This window comes from Leptonychotes weddellii, chromosome 14 (genome assembly GCF_054177405.1).
Source record: "Leptonychotes weddellii isolate Sample4059 chromosome 14, ASM5417740v2, whole genome shotgun sequence".
NCBI lineage: Eukaryota > Metazoa > Chordata > Mammalia > Carnivora > Phocidae > Leptonychotes > Leptonychotes weddellii.
The window spans coordinates 71,669,842-71,688,463 of record NC_138382.1 but is presented as its reverse complement, the minus strand read 5'-3'; the positions used below and the strand labels follow the sequence as shown (position 1 = coordinate 71,688,463).

General features: G+C 43.1%; 1 protein-coding gene across 6 annotated transcripts in view; it reads left to right on the top strand.

The window, feature by feature from the left end:
• MAPKAP1 (MAPK associated protein 1) overlaps positions 1-18,622 on the top strand; it is a 236,432-nt gene that overhangs the window by 190,216 nt on the left and 27,594 nt on the right. For 5 of the 6 annotated variants that reach the window (XR_014140160.1, XM_081803592.1, XM_081803590.1 and 2 more), the window contains 2 exons: positions 3,221-3,361; positions 18,123-18,260. Coding sequence is in view for 5 of the 6 variants with exons in the window: in XM_081803592.1 (XP_081659718.1) it covers positions 3,221-3,361; positions 18,123-18,260 (279 nt within the window). In the remaining variant the exon portion in view is untranslated. The remainder of the gene's footprint in view (positions 1-3,220; positions 3,362-18,122; positions 18,261-18,622) is intronic. The other variant, XM_081803593.1, reaches the window with a different exon arrangement.

Genomic DNA, 18,622 nt, shown 5'->3' with positions numbered 1-18,622 from the left:
CAAAATATAAAGTTTTCATTAATCTCCCACAGCAAATTTAGGAGTGAAAACTGGCACTTGTTTGAGCTTTTAGGACTACATTAGCTGGTGTATTAAACAAAATATGTCATTCTTCAGTAGCTTCTGTAAGAAGCTAAATCAATTTCCAGCCATATTTATGCACCACTTTATCTAAAAGCATCTGAATTATCATTTACAGCTAAGATGCTTTATTAGCAGCTGGCATTGAAATTGCTCAGTAAAAAATTATATGTCACGTTATAGTAATTTTTAAATTGGTTTTAATCCAACATCATAAAATGTAAAACTCTTAAGTGTGGGTTTTTTGTTTTTTTTTTCTAGTAATTGGCATTTTAGCATAATGAGCTGTTACCCCTTTCCAAATCAAATACCTGCAATATTTAGAAAATACTAATTAGTAAAGAAAACAGAAGTTCTTGAGCTAAGTTGTATCTAATAATGGCATTTTCTCAGATAAGATGGCTTTAACTGATTTTTAAAACATGAAAGGATTTCAGTATTTCACCAAAATTCTCCACAACTCTCGTATTTAAAAGGTTCTAAAAATAGAAATAAACATATCTCCGCAGTTCTGTTTCAGTGGAGTGTGTTTTGGGGAAAATGAACGATTATTTGAAATTCTGTAAATTCTAGCCAGCATCTTGGTTTAAGAGATGGACATTACCCAGAAGACAGTAGTACTTGCAATGATGGCACCTCTGTCCAAAATTACAGGTGTCCCAAAGAAAGCTAGCAAGGTTACCTAATGGCCCTTATAGATGTTGAGTGCAACTCTTCTGATCCTAGTGAGGTGATATTGGTTAAGTCATTCAGCCTCTCTGATCTTCACCTTCTTGTGGACATGGCAGCTGTATTCATCCAGTAAATTTTTATTGAGCACTTGCTTTATCCTGGGCACTAACAGGATCTAGGCTATAATGGTGAGTAAAGCAGTCACTCTGCTTGCCCTCTTGGGGCAGAGACAGGTAATGACTAGCTGTGACAGCATTCTGCAGGAAAATGCTGGGTGCAGTGTCGAAAAGAGCTGTACTAGACTTGGGGGCCCGGGATCAGGGAAGCTTTCCCTGGAGTGTCACTTGAGCTAAGTTCTTCAGGAAGAATAGGGAGGAGACCTGGAGGAATAGGTCAGGAGAGAATGAAGTGGGGAGAAGGGTGACCTGGGCAAAGAAGACAATATGCGCAGATGCTCAAAGATGGGACCGTATCACGGACATTCAGTGAATGGCCCATTAAGGGTGAGGCTGTGTCTTCACTGTAGGGAGAGCATTATTGTAGGGGCTGGAGTAATTTTAGCTGGGAATAATTGCAGGGTTTGGAAATCGAATGCACAATTCCTAATAAATGAGTCCAGTGTAAAGGCATCAGAAACCAACTTTGACTTAAAAGCTTACCTTGTAAGCAATAACTGTGGGAAGGAAAAGCATGCAATTGTCAGGCTGCCAGTTATGTAACAGAATTTTCCCATTTTATACCCAAACCTCGAGTTTTCCATTCCTCCAAGTCTGTCCCAAGGAGTTCTGTCTGGATTCCCCTGTGGGCCATCTCTGGGTGTTCCACACAACAAGGCTTAGGGCACCTGCTCTGGTCGGCCTCTGCTGCACAGATGCTCCCGTCCCACTGGTGAAGGGCACCAGCAACTGCACCTTCAGAAGACCACAGTTTAAACTCTGGGGGATGGGAGATAATTTAGCTGTGCTTAGTGTGGCCCTGGGCACATGACTCTACTTCCCAAAGCCTCAGATGCCTCATCTGTATGATACAGAAAATCAGTACCCACCGGGTTGAATGAGGCTTAAGTGCATGTGTAAAGTGCTTAGCATTCATACACACTGGTTCTTTATGTTATTTTATTTTATTTTAATTTATTTTCTTTCTTTAGCAAAATTTAACAAGAGCACACCAGCTGCCTGTAGTGCTTGCAGAAGATACAGAGATGAATGAGAAACTTTACTGATTGTCGAAAAGCTTCCAAATTAGGCCAGACCAACCACTCAACAATTTTAGTGCAAGGTTGAATGCGGTGCTTTATGAGAGTAGAATAAAAATAATCGTGACTGCTATTTATTAAGTGTATTTTGTGTTCGATTCTTTAAATATATTTGGCATTCTGTGCATGGTAAAAACGGGGGTTCAGAGAGATAAAGTCACTTGCCCAAGATCATATAGCAAGTTAGAGGCAGAGCTAAAAATTGAATTGAATTTTCTGGCTCCAGGGTCCGGTATAAACCAACTGCTATGGAATTCAGGAAGTGAAGTTTGAGCTGCCCTGGGTAGAGTTTTGACAAGTCCAGGGTAAGGTTGGATGGGGGGTGTTCTAGGCAAGGGCCCAGAAGTAGAAAAACCTGGACTTGTGTGCAGTCTGAGGAGTTTGGGAGGAACTACAAAAGGTATGGATGAGAAATGACAAGTAAAATTGAAAAATTATGTTTCAGCCAGATTATAGACAGCCTTGATTGCTTGGCTGAAAACAATGCCTCATTCAGGAGGCCATGGGAAGTCAGGGAAGATTTTTTAGCACAAACCTTCTTATTTGTCCCCAGTATCACATATCAGAGTACTGAGCGTGCACAAAGCTCTCACTAAACATTGAATGAGTGAATAAATGATCAAAGCTTTAGAAAGCCATATGAATCAGAAAGTCCTGTGGTGGCTGGATTGCAGAGAGTGCCTGGTGGCCAGAAGGCCAGTGAGGAGACTGTTAACAGCCGTCCAAGCGGGAGCAGGCTCGTGCCCACACCAGTGGAGACTGGGGCGCAAGACAGGAAGCTGATGAACAGACAGTTTGAGAATCTTGGAAAGCATGAGAATTCTTCAAGAGCGTGGATTACTCTTATGATCAGAAAAAGTATTATTAGGAGAAGAAACAAGAAGTGCGACCACCCATGCTTTTGTGGTTTTAACTTACTCTCGTGGAGATGGAGAGCTTCTGGCAAGCAGCAGTTTTTCTGTCCTTGCGTATCCCTGCTGCCCAGCCAAGGGCCTGCCATAGAATAGGCAGTGTTTGTGGAATTAATTGTTGAATGATGAATATGCTACCATTCTCTGTTTACTGGAATGGCATTATTAAGTCATCGCTCAGCCTTTTCTTCTCCAAATTAAATAGCCCATATTATTTTAATTTATCCCAAAGCATTTTAAGCAGACACCATTTGCCAAGCCTCATGTATCTTTATGTGTTAAGCTGCTTTTTCCTCCCCAGGTTCAAGGGCAGACGGAGTTTTTGAGGAGGATTCACAGATTGACATAGCTACAGTACAGGATATGCTTAGCAGCCACCATTACAAGTCATTCAAAGTCAGCATGATCCACAGACTACGATTCACAACTGATGTCCAGTTAGGTAAGTGCATGAACTAATGATGGACCGGACCCTTTGTATCAGTGGTCAGCGTGGAAACAGGGAATGAAACAACATCCAACTTTTATGTGACCTGAATGACTAACGGTAATTTGTTTTCAGAGAAAATGTTTAAACAGTGAAATATAAAGTACCTCCTTGTCCCCACCTGAGTGCTCTGCCTTGTCTTCTTTTTTATGAAGCAGAAGATTAGAAATAGAACTAACTTGAGACTCTTTTCAAACTGATTGACTTCTGTGAAGTTCCATAATTCTTATCATTCTGTAATTCTCTTACATGCTATCCTTAGAACTGCTCTGTAGCTTTGCCACTTGCCTTTTTTTGCTCAGGTGAATTCATTGCTTATTCATTCATGCCTTTTTATTCAGGAAGCTTTTTAGTGATCTCGGAAGTTATATTTGGATCCTCACCAAATAATCCAGAATTAACTTTCAATTAATATTTGGGATTAATTTGTTCCAATTAAGTGCTAAATTTCTGTTTTGACTTACACATAACAGGAGTAGAAAAAGTGTCATCGTAGTCAATATTACATCAGCAGCCCGGCTGTCATTTACAGGGACCTGCTGTGTAGTAGGCCCTGCGCTAAGTGCTTTACGTACATTTCTGAACTACCTAAAAGGTAGGTATTTGTACCTTCCCCACCTAGCAGAGAAGGTAAATGAGGTGCCAGAGAGGTGACGTCTCGTGCCCAAGCTCACACAGCAGGTAGGTGGTGGTGTCAGGAGCAGAACACTGGTCTGGCCAACTCAAGTGCATCTGCTCCCTAAGAAAGGACACTGGGAGGAGTGGGGAGCAGTTACGGATGCCAGGCTTAGGGAGCTGACCTGCACCCTGGCTCTGCCACCTGCCTCTGCCACACCGCCCCTTCCCAGGCCTCGTCTGCTTGTGTGTGAAGGGAGGAAGTTTGCACGCCAACTCTGAGGCCCACTAATTATAGGTTTCTCACAAATGCTCTGTATGTGTCTTATAATAAAGTCTTTTGCAGTTTTGGTGTTAGTTTGGCTAATTTGTAATAAGCCTCAAAAATCTTCGAATTAAAAAAAAAAATCTCTTCAAATATTCCTCCCCAACCTGACTGACTGGAGCTTGAAGCACACTGACAGGACAGCTGAGTAAGTCAGAGAGGGGCATCAGACTCACAGCAGCTCTGAGTCGTGGCTCTGCCGGAAGTCAGCTGCATTAGGCAAGTGTCTTCATCTTGCCGAGCCTCGATTCCGTTCTGTCTGCATGGGAGTATCAGTAGCACCAAATTCTTCAGATTGCCTTGGGGGGCAAGTCAGATAGGCCATGTGAAGCACTTAGCATGGGGCCTGGCAGGTGGCAAACTTCCTGTAAATGAGAGCTGTTAGTGGAACACGCAGAGGACAGACTCTGGAGCTAGAAGCCAGGGTTCAAACCCTGGCTCATTTATTAGCTGCATCACCACAGGCAAATGGTTCAGAGCCTCAGTTTCCTCATTGGTAAAGTGAAGACAATAGTCCCTGTCTCATAGATGTGGTACTTAAGGGAATGAAATGTCCTCACACATGCAGAATACTGAGGAAGGCACCCGGCATGTAGCAAGGCCTCAGTAAACACCAGCTGCTAGGATGGTGGTGATTCTAACAGACTGACCTGATGAATTAGCACCCAGGAACTTTGAACCAAACCATAGAACCCACCTTTTTTCTCCTTTCTGGGCCTGTTTCAGCCTCCTCACAAAAACAAACAAAATGCTAAATATCTAAAATGGTTTTAAAAAAATGCTTATTTATAATATTGATTCTTAAAACATAGAAATCCCTGGTGTCTTTCTTCCTGGGGCTGCTTTTCCTGGTTCTTCTCATACAAATAAAAATAATGAGGCTGTTCAAAAAGAAGCCAGATTCAAAAAAAGGGGGAAAGATCCATACTATATTATTCTACTATGTAACATTCAAAAATACACAAAAGTAGTGTTGGTGCTATAGTGGTAAACGTAACTGCCTTCCAGAATTACACAAGAATCTATTGTGTGGAAGTAATGATGGTGGTTATCTAGGGGGAGAGGAGGCTGTAGTGACTGCAGGGGAGTCTTAGGACGCTGGTAGGTTTTGTTTCTTGATCTGGGCACTGATTTGATTACATGAGTGTGTAGACTTTGTGGAAAAATCAAGTTATAGATACTCTTAGGACTCATGCACTTTCTCTTGTATATTTCTAATAAAAGTTCACTAAAATAAGAATTCTACTCAGACGGGCGCCTGGGTGGCTCAGTTGGTTAAGCGACTGCCTTTGGCTCAGGTCATGATCCTGGAGTCCCTGGATCGAGTCCCGCATCGGGCTCCCTGCTCGGCAGGGAGTCTGCTTCTCCCTCTGACCCTCCCCTCATGTGCTCTCTCTCATTCTCTCTCTCTCAAATAAATAAATAAAATCTTTAAAAAAAAAAAAAAGAATTCTACTCAGACATCTAGTTTGTGTTTGCCTGCAGTACCTTCCCAGTAACAAAGGAGTGAGTCTAGTTTTAAGAAACCCAGTAAGTAGCCTGGCTGCAGCCAGGGTACAAGGCGGGGATTTTCCCAGGTGAGCATCATCAGTAAGTCCACGGATTCCCGAGGTAAAAAAACAATGCTTGGAAAGATAACCAAGATCGTGGGCTTCTTTCCCACACATTTTTCCGAAGGCAAAAAAGCCAAATTTTAATTCATCAGATTCTGACGTGTATATTCACTTAAAGGAAGAGGCCCACAAAAGGATCTGTGGGAAGAGCCCTAGTCTGTAGTCAGGACTGGGTTTAAATCCTGCATTAGCACTTACATGCAGTGTCACCTTGGACAAGTCCCTTCTCTTTTCAGTCTTAGTTTTTGTCATCTATAGAATGGGAATTACAACATTTACCTTTCAAGATAGAAAAAAAAGTGTCTGGCCTATAGAAGCTCTATTCTGAACAGAGGCTGGCTTCTCTTAGTGTTGCTAGTATCGTCACTGTTCCCTGTTTTGCCTATGGCTTTCTGTCCTGTCTACCATCTTGAAATTAACCACGTCAGTCAGATTAGGTAGTGGCGCTCTTGGCCAAGTCTCACTTGTAGCTACAGTGGAGGAGACTTGTCAGGTAGAAATGGATGATGACAGTGATGCAGGTATCTCTCCCTAGAGCAGTAGTTCTCAGAAGTGTGTCTAGAAGCCAGGTCTCAGTCACCTCTGGATGTTTCCAGTGGTACACATGGCACCCTCTGGTGGAGAGACATGGCTCCAAGGAGCTTCTGAACAGTCAGGTGCTGCCAGAATATGTGTTTCAATTATGAATCTAAGCTCAATCTTTAGCATGATAAACAGAAATTTCATTAATTAGTCCTAAGGAATTTTGTGACAGTCACAGAAACCGTGCCCATGAGTACTATACCATGCAGGAAAGAAAGCTCATTTCCTGTTGCCGTGTAGATGAGTTCCGTATGTGACTTTAGAACCCCTCTCCCTCCTTGCAAAGCAGGTAACACCCTTTCATTTTAACAGTAACAGCAACAAAAACCTGCAGAGTGATCCAGGAATTCTTTCTTTCCAAAACTGAATCTACCGTAAAGTACAGGGCAGCAAACAATGCACCTTTTACGAGCATTTGAGTGAGCAGCTGGATTCTGAGATCAGTAAATAATTTATTTTATTTCAACTGACTAGCCAGGTGCTTCAGATCTTTCCTGACACTGATGGATGGTCTCCTCCACTCATCCATCCTGTGTCAGTCAGAGCAGAGATTTCACTTGCCCCCTGTGGCAGATTCTTCTAAGTGGTAAGTGTCTGTGTGCGGCATTTCCCCAGCAGCCCTGCTGATTCCACAGAAAACTGCCCATCCACTCTGAGTCCGTGGTATGTAGGAGCACACGGCGGCGGCAGCGAGCAGCATTCCCCAGCTCCTCGGGGCCCTCACAGCTGCTTCTCAGGGTAGACATGGCCCATGCTCCCATTTGACCATCTGCCATCTGCTTCTGAGAAAGTCAGGCGGGGAGGGACTCAAACTCGGATCTGCAAGACCCAAACTTAGACTGATTTTCCACCAGACTTTTCTGTGATTGAAAAACTTTATTGGAGTCCATTAGTGAAACTTATGGCAAAGACCTGATCTTTTTAAATAATATTAACATGAAGAATTACAGTTTTTGAAAGTGGTTATTTATCAAGTGCTCGTTGCTATGTGCCAGGCACTTTGCTGATCACTCTTCTATTCTTGTCTCCTGTAATCATATCACTATTATTGGATAGTACTGATACTATCTCCATTTTTTATATGAGGAAACTAGGATATAGGGAACAATTACTTGTTAAGTAATGAAGCTGGGATCAGAACCCAAGACTGCCTAAGGCTGAGTCCTGCACCTAACTACTGTATTATGCCCTGAATGCAAATGGCCATTGCACTCATGCTCTATAGTTCTAGGACAATTTGCAGTATACGGTGAACTTTCACCCCATCACCTTATTTAATCCACACAGAACATTGATGATACTACTCCCATTTCATGACTCAAAAAAAAACAAGGCTTGGAGAAATAAGTGAAGTAATGTGATGTATACAGAGAATTTAGTGTTTACTGGCACACAGCTATTATTATTTTAATAAGCACTAACTTTCTTCCCTCCCTCCCAGCCATCAGGATATACAGTGGGATATCCAGTCCCAGTTCCAGTCCCAGTAACAGAACTGGGACTGAAGCCCAGTCCCATACAACAGACCCAATCCATCAAGCCATGGATGCCTCAGTCATTAATAACTTGCCTTCACAAAGGAAGTGATTACTTGTTGTTGGCCAGTTCCAAAAATTCTGCACATCCCCACTCTTGTCCCTGCCCTTGCATCTGGAGGTCACGTCAGTGTAGCACGTGCGCTGCTCTTCTATCCTCCGTTCACCGCATTTGTCAGTCCCTGTACTTCTTCCCTCTGGGCCCAGACCCGACCTCAGAACTCTTTCTAACACAGCCCTCTAAGCAATTCCTAGCAGTCAGTTGAAGTTGGTTCTTAAGGTGAAGTCTGTTCACCATCCCTGCTCTGTCAGCCTGGAAAGTACCACACAAAACCATCATGCCTAACTATCCCGTGATTTCTCAAAAACCTTCTTGGAATATTTCATCTTGTCTGCTTCCTCCCTGTGTTGGGCCTGAAAGTACTGGTACCCTTAAGTGTAGACTTTTCTTGAGCTTATACCAAGTTGAGGTCATTTCCATTAGCGTGATCTCCCGTGTACCTGATCCCGTGTGCCTGACCATAGGATCAGACACTGCTGCCCAAACATGCCAAGGCTGACAGCTTAAAGTGGGTATGGAGAAAATCAAACTAAAAGGGTCAGATGGTGAATGCCAGCCACTAATTAGGAATGCCATAGTATACTATCAGTAAGTATTTGTTGGCTGCCTGGCAGAAGCTGAATTATGATGCACTAGCCAAGGGGCTGCCAGAAACCCATATAAGAAACAAAGCGGAGAGGACCAAGATGCCACCAGTGTATTCCTCTTATTTACACAGTATGTTAGAGCGGTGATTGCAACCCTGACTGCGTATCAGAATCACCAAGTCCCTGACCTCATCCCAGACCTGCTAGCTCAGAATCTCCCCTTAATTATGTGGCTTGGGAAATACAGCCTCTCGGTCTCCAAAGGACTTTCTTGCGAAACCCTTATCTCTTTGTCCAAGGCTTGTTTTTACTGCGTGGGCAGGTCAGCCTGATTTCCCTGATAAAGGGTCTCAGGCTGAGAAGTGCTTTGATAGTTGTGCCACTGTGCTAACTTGATTCCTTCACCTCATCATTTGTCAGGCTAGACCTTCCACATGGCACCAAAGGTTTAGGTTACTGAATCTGCAATATCCCGTGAACTCCATCTGTGTCATAATTGCATATATAACCTAACATCATTCCGTAGAAGATATACAGATTCTGGGTAGGATTTACAGATAAAGACTGTATCACAAAATAATCTTGCTGAAAGGTTCCATGGTTACCTCCACTATCTCTTCATAAAACAATCCATATGTATAATCATAACACTTGTGATCATAGTAGTTATTTATCAAGAGTATCAAGTACAATAGCACATATCATAGAGAAGGCATAGTGGTTTCATCTCATAAACTGACTCCAATCAAGTTTGTAATGGCTGCCCAGAGCATTATGCTGAGGCAGCATCTGGAGCTGTGTCTGAGGGCAACATAAAGAAACTCTGTGATTGATTAAAAATGCCTGCCCTGGGCCTGAGCATGATGAGAGGCAGCATATTTGCCATCTATTGTCTTCCCTGGTTTATCTGTCCTATTGCAGTTATTATTTAACCCCCTAGTCAATACCTACAAGCCAACGCTCAAGGAAGACTTCATTACAGTACCATTTCTTAATGTACAATATGCAGACTTAAAAAGCACGTTAACACAAAGCTAAGTGAGTGAAAGCAAACGGCTGTGGCCTGCACTTTTTTTTTTTTTTTTAACTCTGATGCTCTGTGTGGCTCTACGAATAAAATACTTGCCCCTGTTATTTTCCAGTTGGGGTACCTATGGAGTATAGTTCGAGTAATTACATAATCTGGAAATCAGGTTCTTAGCAAGTGGATGGCTTTTCCTTCCATACTTCTCTTTCATTTTCTTTTTTTTTTTTTTTTAAAGATTTTTATTATTTATTTGACAGAGACACAGTGAGAGAGGGAACACAAGCAGGGGGAGTGGGAGAGGGAGAAGCAGACTTCCCGCAGAGCAGGGAGCCCGATGCGGGGCTCGATCCCAGGACCCTGGGATCATGACCTGAGCCGAAGGCAGACGCTTAACGACTGAGCCACCCAGGTGCCCCTCTCTTTCATTTTCTTACTGAATACTAAGGAGATACCCTCCTCCATTCAGATGCACGAAAATGATCATGAGAGATATTCATCACACTTAGCTCCAAAATCCCTGGGTCCACTGAGTAATTTGAGGATGGCAATTCTAATATCACTTGATTGTTCTGTCCCTGTTGTGACAACATTTTCTGAACCAAAATTTAGAATAGAGCTTAACAAGTACTAATGAGCTTATGAAATAGCAGGACAAATACTATCAAGACTGCCTCCAGAAATTTTTTTTTTTTTTTTAACCACATTAGTGCTTAACGCAATGATTGGGTTGAGGGAAAATCCCCTGACAGGGAATGTTAGAAACTCAGGGTTTTTCCTAACTGCGTACCTTCCTCTAATTCCCTGCTCCAGATCTACCCTTTTGAGAACACCTGTTGAATAATCCAGGGTTACTATTGACAGACAGGTTCCTCAGATGGTTGAGAAAGCCTTGAGAGTTGAGAGCCACTGGCATAAAGAAATTAATAAGGGTGGGATAAGGGAGCATCCATCAAGGTTCTGTATTCCTTTTACCACGCCCTCACCCTTCACACTTGAGCTCCAGCGGTGTACTAGGGCAGGGCCTGAACATGAGGAAGATCTGGTCTTTCCCCACTCTACAAGTGATATCATAAATCTCTTAGGAAATGGCATGCTGCTTCCCAACTTGACACTGTAAGCTCACCTGAAGTATCTATTTACCAGGAGCATATTAGTTTGGGAAACTATCTCCCCTAATACACAATCTTTGTAAGTGCCTTCTTTACAGAGAGGGCTTAGTCCTCATCCAGGGACAGGTGTTACTGGGTGAAACGGTCCCAGGTCTCATTCAGTAAGCTCCACCCTTGTGCTGAGCGCTGTGCTGAGTTTGGCTGTACATTCATGGTCTCATTCATGTTCAGGCCACCCCTTGGGTTTCATTCCAAGGATAATGGCCTAGTCAAGTACACTCAGACTTGTCACTGAGTCTCTAACTGACCACACATTGGAACTGGCAGCTCTTAGCTGTGGTTCCCAAAAGGTTTCAGATGGTTAGCCCTTGAATGGAACCAGTGATTCTGGGGCCCAGTACCCCACTTGATCTCAAGAATGTAAGGCTCTACTGGGTCTCATTCTAGTTGTGGCCAAAATATGATAGTCTCATCTATTTTGGGTCCCTAAGGGAGACAGTGCTTTTCATACTGTAATGCATTTGATCACGATGTGAATATACCCACTATATAAACTTAATGCATTGAGACAGGAGAGCTGGTCTGTTTAAACCCTGGCTGATAGTCTGGGAATATGAATTATGGGTATAGCTCTGTCATTAATGGGTGACATCAGACAAGTCATATCCCCACCCTGAGCCTCAATTTCTTCATATGGAGAATGTAAGCCCCAGACTAGGTGATCTCTGAGGTCTCATTAAGCCCGAACAGCCTTTGTATCTGATCCTGTGTGTAAATTCAGACAAGTTTCAAAGACTTCCCTGACTGCTCTATGGATGCTATCGATTGGCTGTGTGGATTCAGCACAATCCACTCCAGCAAAGAGTTGTTCAGTGGCACTCCCAGGGGCTTTTCCAGGCTTTCATAGGCTCTAGGTAACCCGAAGACAAGAGGATTGTGGAATTATATAAAAAGCTACTCCAGGATTTAACAACAGTGGAGCTTTTCTAGTGTTAGATTCAAAGTTGTAGGAAATTGATGAGTGAACCACAGCTCATGGTGTCTGAGCAAATAAATAATAACTCAGGAAATACACTGAGGCACGGAATATTAAATGCCCTGATTTTTGCTGAATTGGTATTTTAGCTTCTTAGAAGGGCATTTTAAGTGGGCCCTAGGGGAGGTTGTGCCTCCTGAGAGTCAGGCGTGGGCCTCTGGGACAATGGTCAGGACACACTCTAGAGTTGATCAGATAGACCTGGGCTTCAGCCCAGCTTTGCCATTTACTGACTTGATTCACCCTGAGTACGTACATCATTTCACCTTTCTGCACTTCATCTCTAATGATCTTACTAATAACTGAATGAGCCCTCTTATGTGCCAGGCACTCTGCTGAGTTTCTTACATGCTTATGCCACCCCATCTTCATGACATCCTGGGAGTTGGTACTGTTTGTTATGCCGTTTTATAGAGGAGGAGGCTCAAGCTTACTAGGGGAGAAGTACATTCACCCAGGATAACAACAGTGGGAACGCACTGGCAAAATCAAGATCTCCAAACTAATGACCTAGAGACCTTGGAGGCAGTCAGGGGCAGGAGCATGGGTGGTGGCAGGGGGTTCCCCTAGTGCAAATGTTTCCACAGCTCCAGCTGTGAGAACAGTCTTCCTGATGTCGAATTGAACTACTCCTGGAGGTTGCAGGGAAGAAGTATGGCCAATGACACTTGGTGATGGGAGATTACTACAAGGATGCATAGGGTGAGGGTACTGGTCTCCCCAGCTGGACATTCATTCTGGATCCTGGTGCTTCCAAAGCTGGGATGTAGAGCAGGTCCCAGAGACAATGCCCCCAGACTAGAGGGCCAGGCAGGTCCCTGTTCACATCCCTCCTGGGGCTCCCTGAGCTCCCTCTCCAGACCCTCATTGCTGGATCTATGCCACATCTCTTAGCCCAGTGCCTAACCCCTGTTAACAACAGTAATGAGAAGTAGAGATATAGGTCACCAGCAACGTATTAAGCAGCATTCCAAGCACTTTACAAGTCTTATTCAATCATCACAAAAGCCCAAGAGGTAAGTTCCGTTATCATCACCATTTTACAGTAACTTGCCCAAAGTCAGTCACATGGTTAGGAAGTGAGGAAACTGATACTCAAACTCAAGACTTTCTGACTCTGAAGTCCCTATCCCTAACCTCTCTGCACTACTGCCTTCCTGATTAGAAGTGTGGTAAGCTCTCAGTAAGTCGCTCTACACAAAAGGACCCAGCACAGGGGCTGCCCAAAGTAGGTACCAGTCTATTAGCAGAAGATGATGTACATGCTAATTTCCTTTTATGGAAATCTTCTGGTTAGTTAAAACAGACGAGGGTCTCCTTGTGATAACTCTAAAGCCTTGGACAAATGGTTTCCCCAGAGAGTTGTACATACATTAGAGTTGCATTTTTGTTTATTTTGAGCTGTCTTGTTAGGGAAGGATTTATATGCTGGCATTGACATAGGACAGCAATCAGACATTGTTTTCTGCCTTTGACAGTTGGCGTGATAGTTTGCTTCCAGTGAAGTTTGACTCACTGTATCTGGAAGCTGTCAGAAGTGGGAGCATGAAAAGGTCATGACGGATGGCCATGGATAAGTGGGTAGGGGAGGAGAGCTGGTAAAAAAGACAAGGAGCTTCCCTTATTTCTGAGGGAAGCGGCTGACCCTGTCCACTTCGGGCCAGCCCTCACGCTGTCTTCCTCGCTTCCCACAGCTGGTCGGGTGGAGCCTGCCTGGCGCCGTTTGTGCGTGTGGCCCCAGGGTGGTCGTGGTGCCGCCACGGGAGCCCTTCCCAGCGGCTCAGCCACTTGGGTGCTTGAGAACTGCTAGGTGGAGGTAGTCTTCGTTTAGGGCTGCTTTCATGCTTATCAATTCAACATACTCCCTTCCCCACACTGTAAAAGTTGGGAAAGGGTACTGAATCCTGAAGTAGAAACCAAGAAAATGTCAGCTCCTAAAATGATGTTTGTTTTTATTTTGGGTGAATTTTCTGTTTCGGAAAAATACAGAAAAGGAAAGGATGTAATCCTACTAGCCAGAATTGACCACTGTTACCAATTTGGAGCGTATCTGTTAGATCTCCTTTCTATAAATATTTTTCCTGTCCTTTTCACTTAGCTTCACAAGAATTTTTCCAAGTCAAAGCTTTTCTCAGACATAGTTTTTCATGGTTGTGTTGTATTCCATCATGGTTGGATTAACTATTCCTCTATTGGCCATTTAAGTTGGAGAAATGTAAACTTAATGAAAGCTAACTTCCGTTGTTTTCTTGGACGTATGTTTATAATTTGAGTTACTTAAAAACAGTGCTTAAGTGACACTTTAAGGAGCGCGCCTGTCTTTCTTTTGTGACTTTACACAAAAGCTTTAGCCAAGGACATTAAAACCATACTCAGCGGTCATACAGAAGAATATTGATAGGATTTCATGCTCCGGTTTGCCATGTCTGAACAAAAATAGGTGTGTGTTTATTGGCACATTTGAATGTTTATTTGTTCCTTGGTAAAAATCGAAAGAGGATACTAAAGACTAGTTAAGCAGCATTCCTCATTACGTCTGGACCCAACTGAATGAGGCTGTGCAGAGCAGTGGGAAGTACCATACTTGGGAACCAGGCATCTCTGGGCTTAAAAGCTCCCCAGCCTTGGACAAGCACCTTCACCCCTCCTAGGGCATTGTTATATAGAACACCTAGCACAATTCTTGCAGAATAGCATAGTGGCTAAGAGGACAGATTCTAGAGCCAAATTTCCTGGCTTTCTCCCAATTCTAGCTTTGCCGCTTTTTTAGCTGTGTGATCTTGGGCAAGTTACTTAACCTCCCTGTGCTTCAGATTTCTCACCTATAAAATAAGGATAAATACAGGACCAATGTGATAAGAGTGTCCTGAGATTTGAATCAATGCAAACAAAGGATTTCTAACCAAACTAACATATATTTGCTGCCAGGTAATGTTCACCCCTCTTTGCCCCTGGCCTGGACTGTGGTGCCTGCCTCCTAACTGGTCTCCTCTCCACCAGGCTGCTACCTCCTTCCAACCAAGAAGGACACCTTGGACTCCCAGGGACCCCCAGAAGAGGTCTCTGTTTGCTGCCAGGCTAGGTTCTAGAGACTCTCTTCAGCAGTGGGTTCTGGGTACGTTCAGGAGAATGGGCTCCAAGGCTGGACTGCCTCAGACCCTCCTAAACTGGAAAGCAGAGGGTTGTCACTTGTGCAGCAAGAGCAAATCAGCCCCTGTGGGCTGTGTGCCCTGCTTTAAGAAGCTGAGACTCACACACATCTCAAGGAGGGTGAGATTATTTAATGTACAAAAGGATTTTTCCCATCAGGAAAGATGCCCCTACAGGTTCCTTTAAATAGTGACTCCTCTAGGCAGGCGAGTGTTTTACAGATCATTAACTACTTGACTGAAAGCCTGCAGGGCAGAGAAACTTAAAACTAAAGTGTTGGGAGCCCCTGCAATTACAGATCAATCCAAAATGAATATAAAGTATCTCTGGAACTAGAAGTCAGTGGGAAAATGTGATTTGATTCAGAAGAAAATCTGATTTACAGGCAACTTTTTTGGAACACACCAGTTGTTTAAATGGTGTTCCACCTGCCTGCCCATCTTGAACCTAATGCATTCATCTCCCACATCTTCATCCCCAAACGCCAGAATTGGGGTCCCCTCTGCAAACAGTGACTGCACAATAACCCCCGGGAAGGGCGTCATTGGGAAAGTGTACTTGTGGCCGTGCAGAGCGCAGGCAATTGATGCAGAGATACAGCCCGAAATGGATGAACTATACAGTAACAATTTGCAGATAAAAATAATAGAAGTTAAAGTGTACTTTACATGATAAAAGAAAGATGAAAGAGGATGAGAGTGTGTTACATCTGAGATGGTTACAAAAGTCCTGCTTTGTGAAGTAGGCTCTGTTGAAAAGATTGATGCCATGGGGAGTGACCTTGGCTTGGAGCAGGAGCTGGTGATGTATGTATGAGCATCCCTCTGCTAAATGGACCCAGATTTGTAGCACTAATATACATGGGAGCCCAGAACCAAACTCAGTACGGCAATAAATCAACAGCCACTTTGGGTGTCATTTCTGGTTTATATTCCACTATTGTTCTATCACTTTAATTCATGTCACTATCATCTTTTCATCTGGAACAGTTTTATATAATTTTCCAGTGGAGTTACCTGACAAATCCTATCAAATTAACAAGGTACATTAACAATATTGACTGACTACGGCTTCAGGAGTTGCAGGGCCATAGAACAAAATTTTAAAGCCGTGCCTCTCTGGTGATGATTTTTTTTCACCCTCTCTTTCTGAGAAGGGAATGTGGGGCAGGGTTTATTCCACATAAGAGATATGCACATTTATTTTGCTCTGCTCGTTTTTGACTTTTATAAAAGTCAAAATAAGAAGCAGAGAAAGGAGGGGGGACAAAAAAACAAAAACAACAACAACAAAAAAAAACACTTGCTACCAACAGCCTTGGCGTAAGTACTTTTCTTTTTTCAGGGAACTATAGAAATGTCCAGATCTTTAACAATTAATGACCAAATTGGAGGGAAGAGTGTAACTGGGTAGTCGTAATCTATTTTAAGTGAAATGTAATAAAATTGGTCTCCTGATACATTCTCACCCTCCTGAAATCATCTAGATCTGAACAGCCAGAGTCCATTGGACTTATGACATTATGCCTAATTGAAATATGGTGTTCCTGAAATATGTCTAGTGACAAATTCCAGCATTCAATTAATAAAAAAATACCAATTGTTCATCTTTTCCAAAGACCACACAGAAATGACCACGGTTAAGCAACTGTACTGCATTGTCTCCTCTGAAGACAGCAGACGAGACTTTACTGGAGTCTGTCTATGTAGTCTCTTGCCTTTGTCTGACTGCTGTTTGGGATTTCTTTATTCCTAAATTAAAATAGAAATGAGTGTGTGGCAGACCTAATCACTAGAATTTTTTTTATATTTGTTTTCTTGTTTAATTTTAAATTTGCTCTAAGACTATAGTCATTGTGTTACTTGGGTTTTTTGTTTCTTAATTGAGAGGTTTCTTTTATTGGCCTTTTCTTTTGGTCTACGAAGTTTTCTCATGTTGTATTGAAAAATTTCTGAGTGTGATCCATGGGATGAAATGTATTCATTCTATTGTCTTTTTCTTACAGTATGTACATTTGATAGTTTTAATTATCTCCTATTTTTACTTGATTTTGCTTTTTTCCACTTTGCCTCTGACCTTTAAAGTATGGCCTAAATATTAATTACTTTCAAGATTCTCTCTGGGGCCCATTCTGGAAGGCATATTGAAGGTTTTTGTCTCATTTCATGAACAGATTCCTCAATTTTCAGCAAAAGGGGAAAAAGAGAGCGTATAGCCTAGACCGTGTGTGTCAAGCTGAGCATATACTGCTCAGTGACACTGGGAGAGCAATTGCTGTGCACGCCACAGTTATCCTTGGACACCTTTCATCCCTGGCATTACCTTTGTTCTCCGAAAACCTTTGCTCCCAGTCACTGTACAATATGTTACGTCTTTCACAGCTCTGAAAATGAAACCTGAAGTGCCAGTATTTAACATGCGGGATTCCTGTTATAAAGTCTTTGTTGCATAAAGCTCACACCCAGTGCTGTTTCTCCCTCAGCGGAGAAGCAGTGACCTCCACAGACTGAAGCCAAGCTCCAAGACTTAAACTTGGAAGGTTTTATGTAAAGGACCCTTTGATCCTCCTGTGACTTCCTCTCAATATAGCTTGGATAATTATTTAGTGTCAGAGAAGGGAAAAGATAGAGTTTTCCCTATTTTTAGTGCGTTAAGATTTTTCTAGATCAGGAAAAAAAAAGACCACTGATCAAAATTGTTTTTTTAAATGAACCTTATGTTATGGTTTATTTCATTACAATACAGAGGTGTTACGTAGGGTTAACAATATGTAGGTAAACTGTATTATATCTGTGGTACATCTAGGATGGCATGTTTCTTAATACTTTTTTTGTATGGGTTTTGGTGGTTTCTCCCCCCAGCTCACCCACCCAGGAAACCAGGCTGTGCACTTCTGTGTGCCGTTTAGGGTCTCTTAAGCCGGTGGCATTCCCCAAAGCCGTAAGAAAGAGCTCTTGTTCATCCAATTTAGGATTTACAAAACAGGTCAAATGATTACACTGAAATCACTTACACCTTCCACTTTCTGTGGCTTCTTTTTTTGTCCTCCCTCCACCTCCCCACCCCGGCCTTACAGGTATCTCTGGAGACAAAGTAGAGATAGACCCTGTTACGAATCAGAAAGCCAGCACTAAGTTTTGGATTAAGCAGAAACCCATCTCAATCGATTCTGACCTGCTCTGTGCCTGTGACCTTGCTGAAGAAAAAAGCCCCAGTGAGTAGTCCCTTTTATTTATGTCTCCTTTCTCTCTTCCCCCTCTTCCCTTCTGTGTGCTGGGTGCCAGGAGAATATATTGCCACCGTGTCCTTTTTTCCTTGGGTCTGTTTAATTCATTACCAGAAATTTCTTTTAATCAAACAGGATTGTATTATGGTGCCCAGAGCCTGACATGGGCCCCCATCCTGTTAGGTCTTGATGGCAGCAGAGAACCTCACAGCCCCGCTTCAGACCTTAGGAGCCCCGCCCTGGCGGCTGGGGGCCTGGGGGGCAGGTTCCTGCTGAGAATTTGACTCACGAGAGCCTTCATTTCACTTTGTGCTCCCTTTCTCTTCCCATTTGGGGGACTCGAGCAGTCA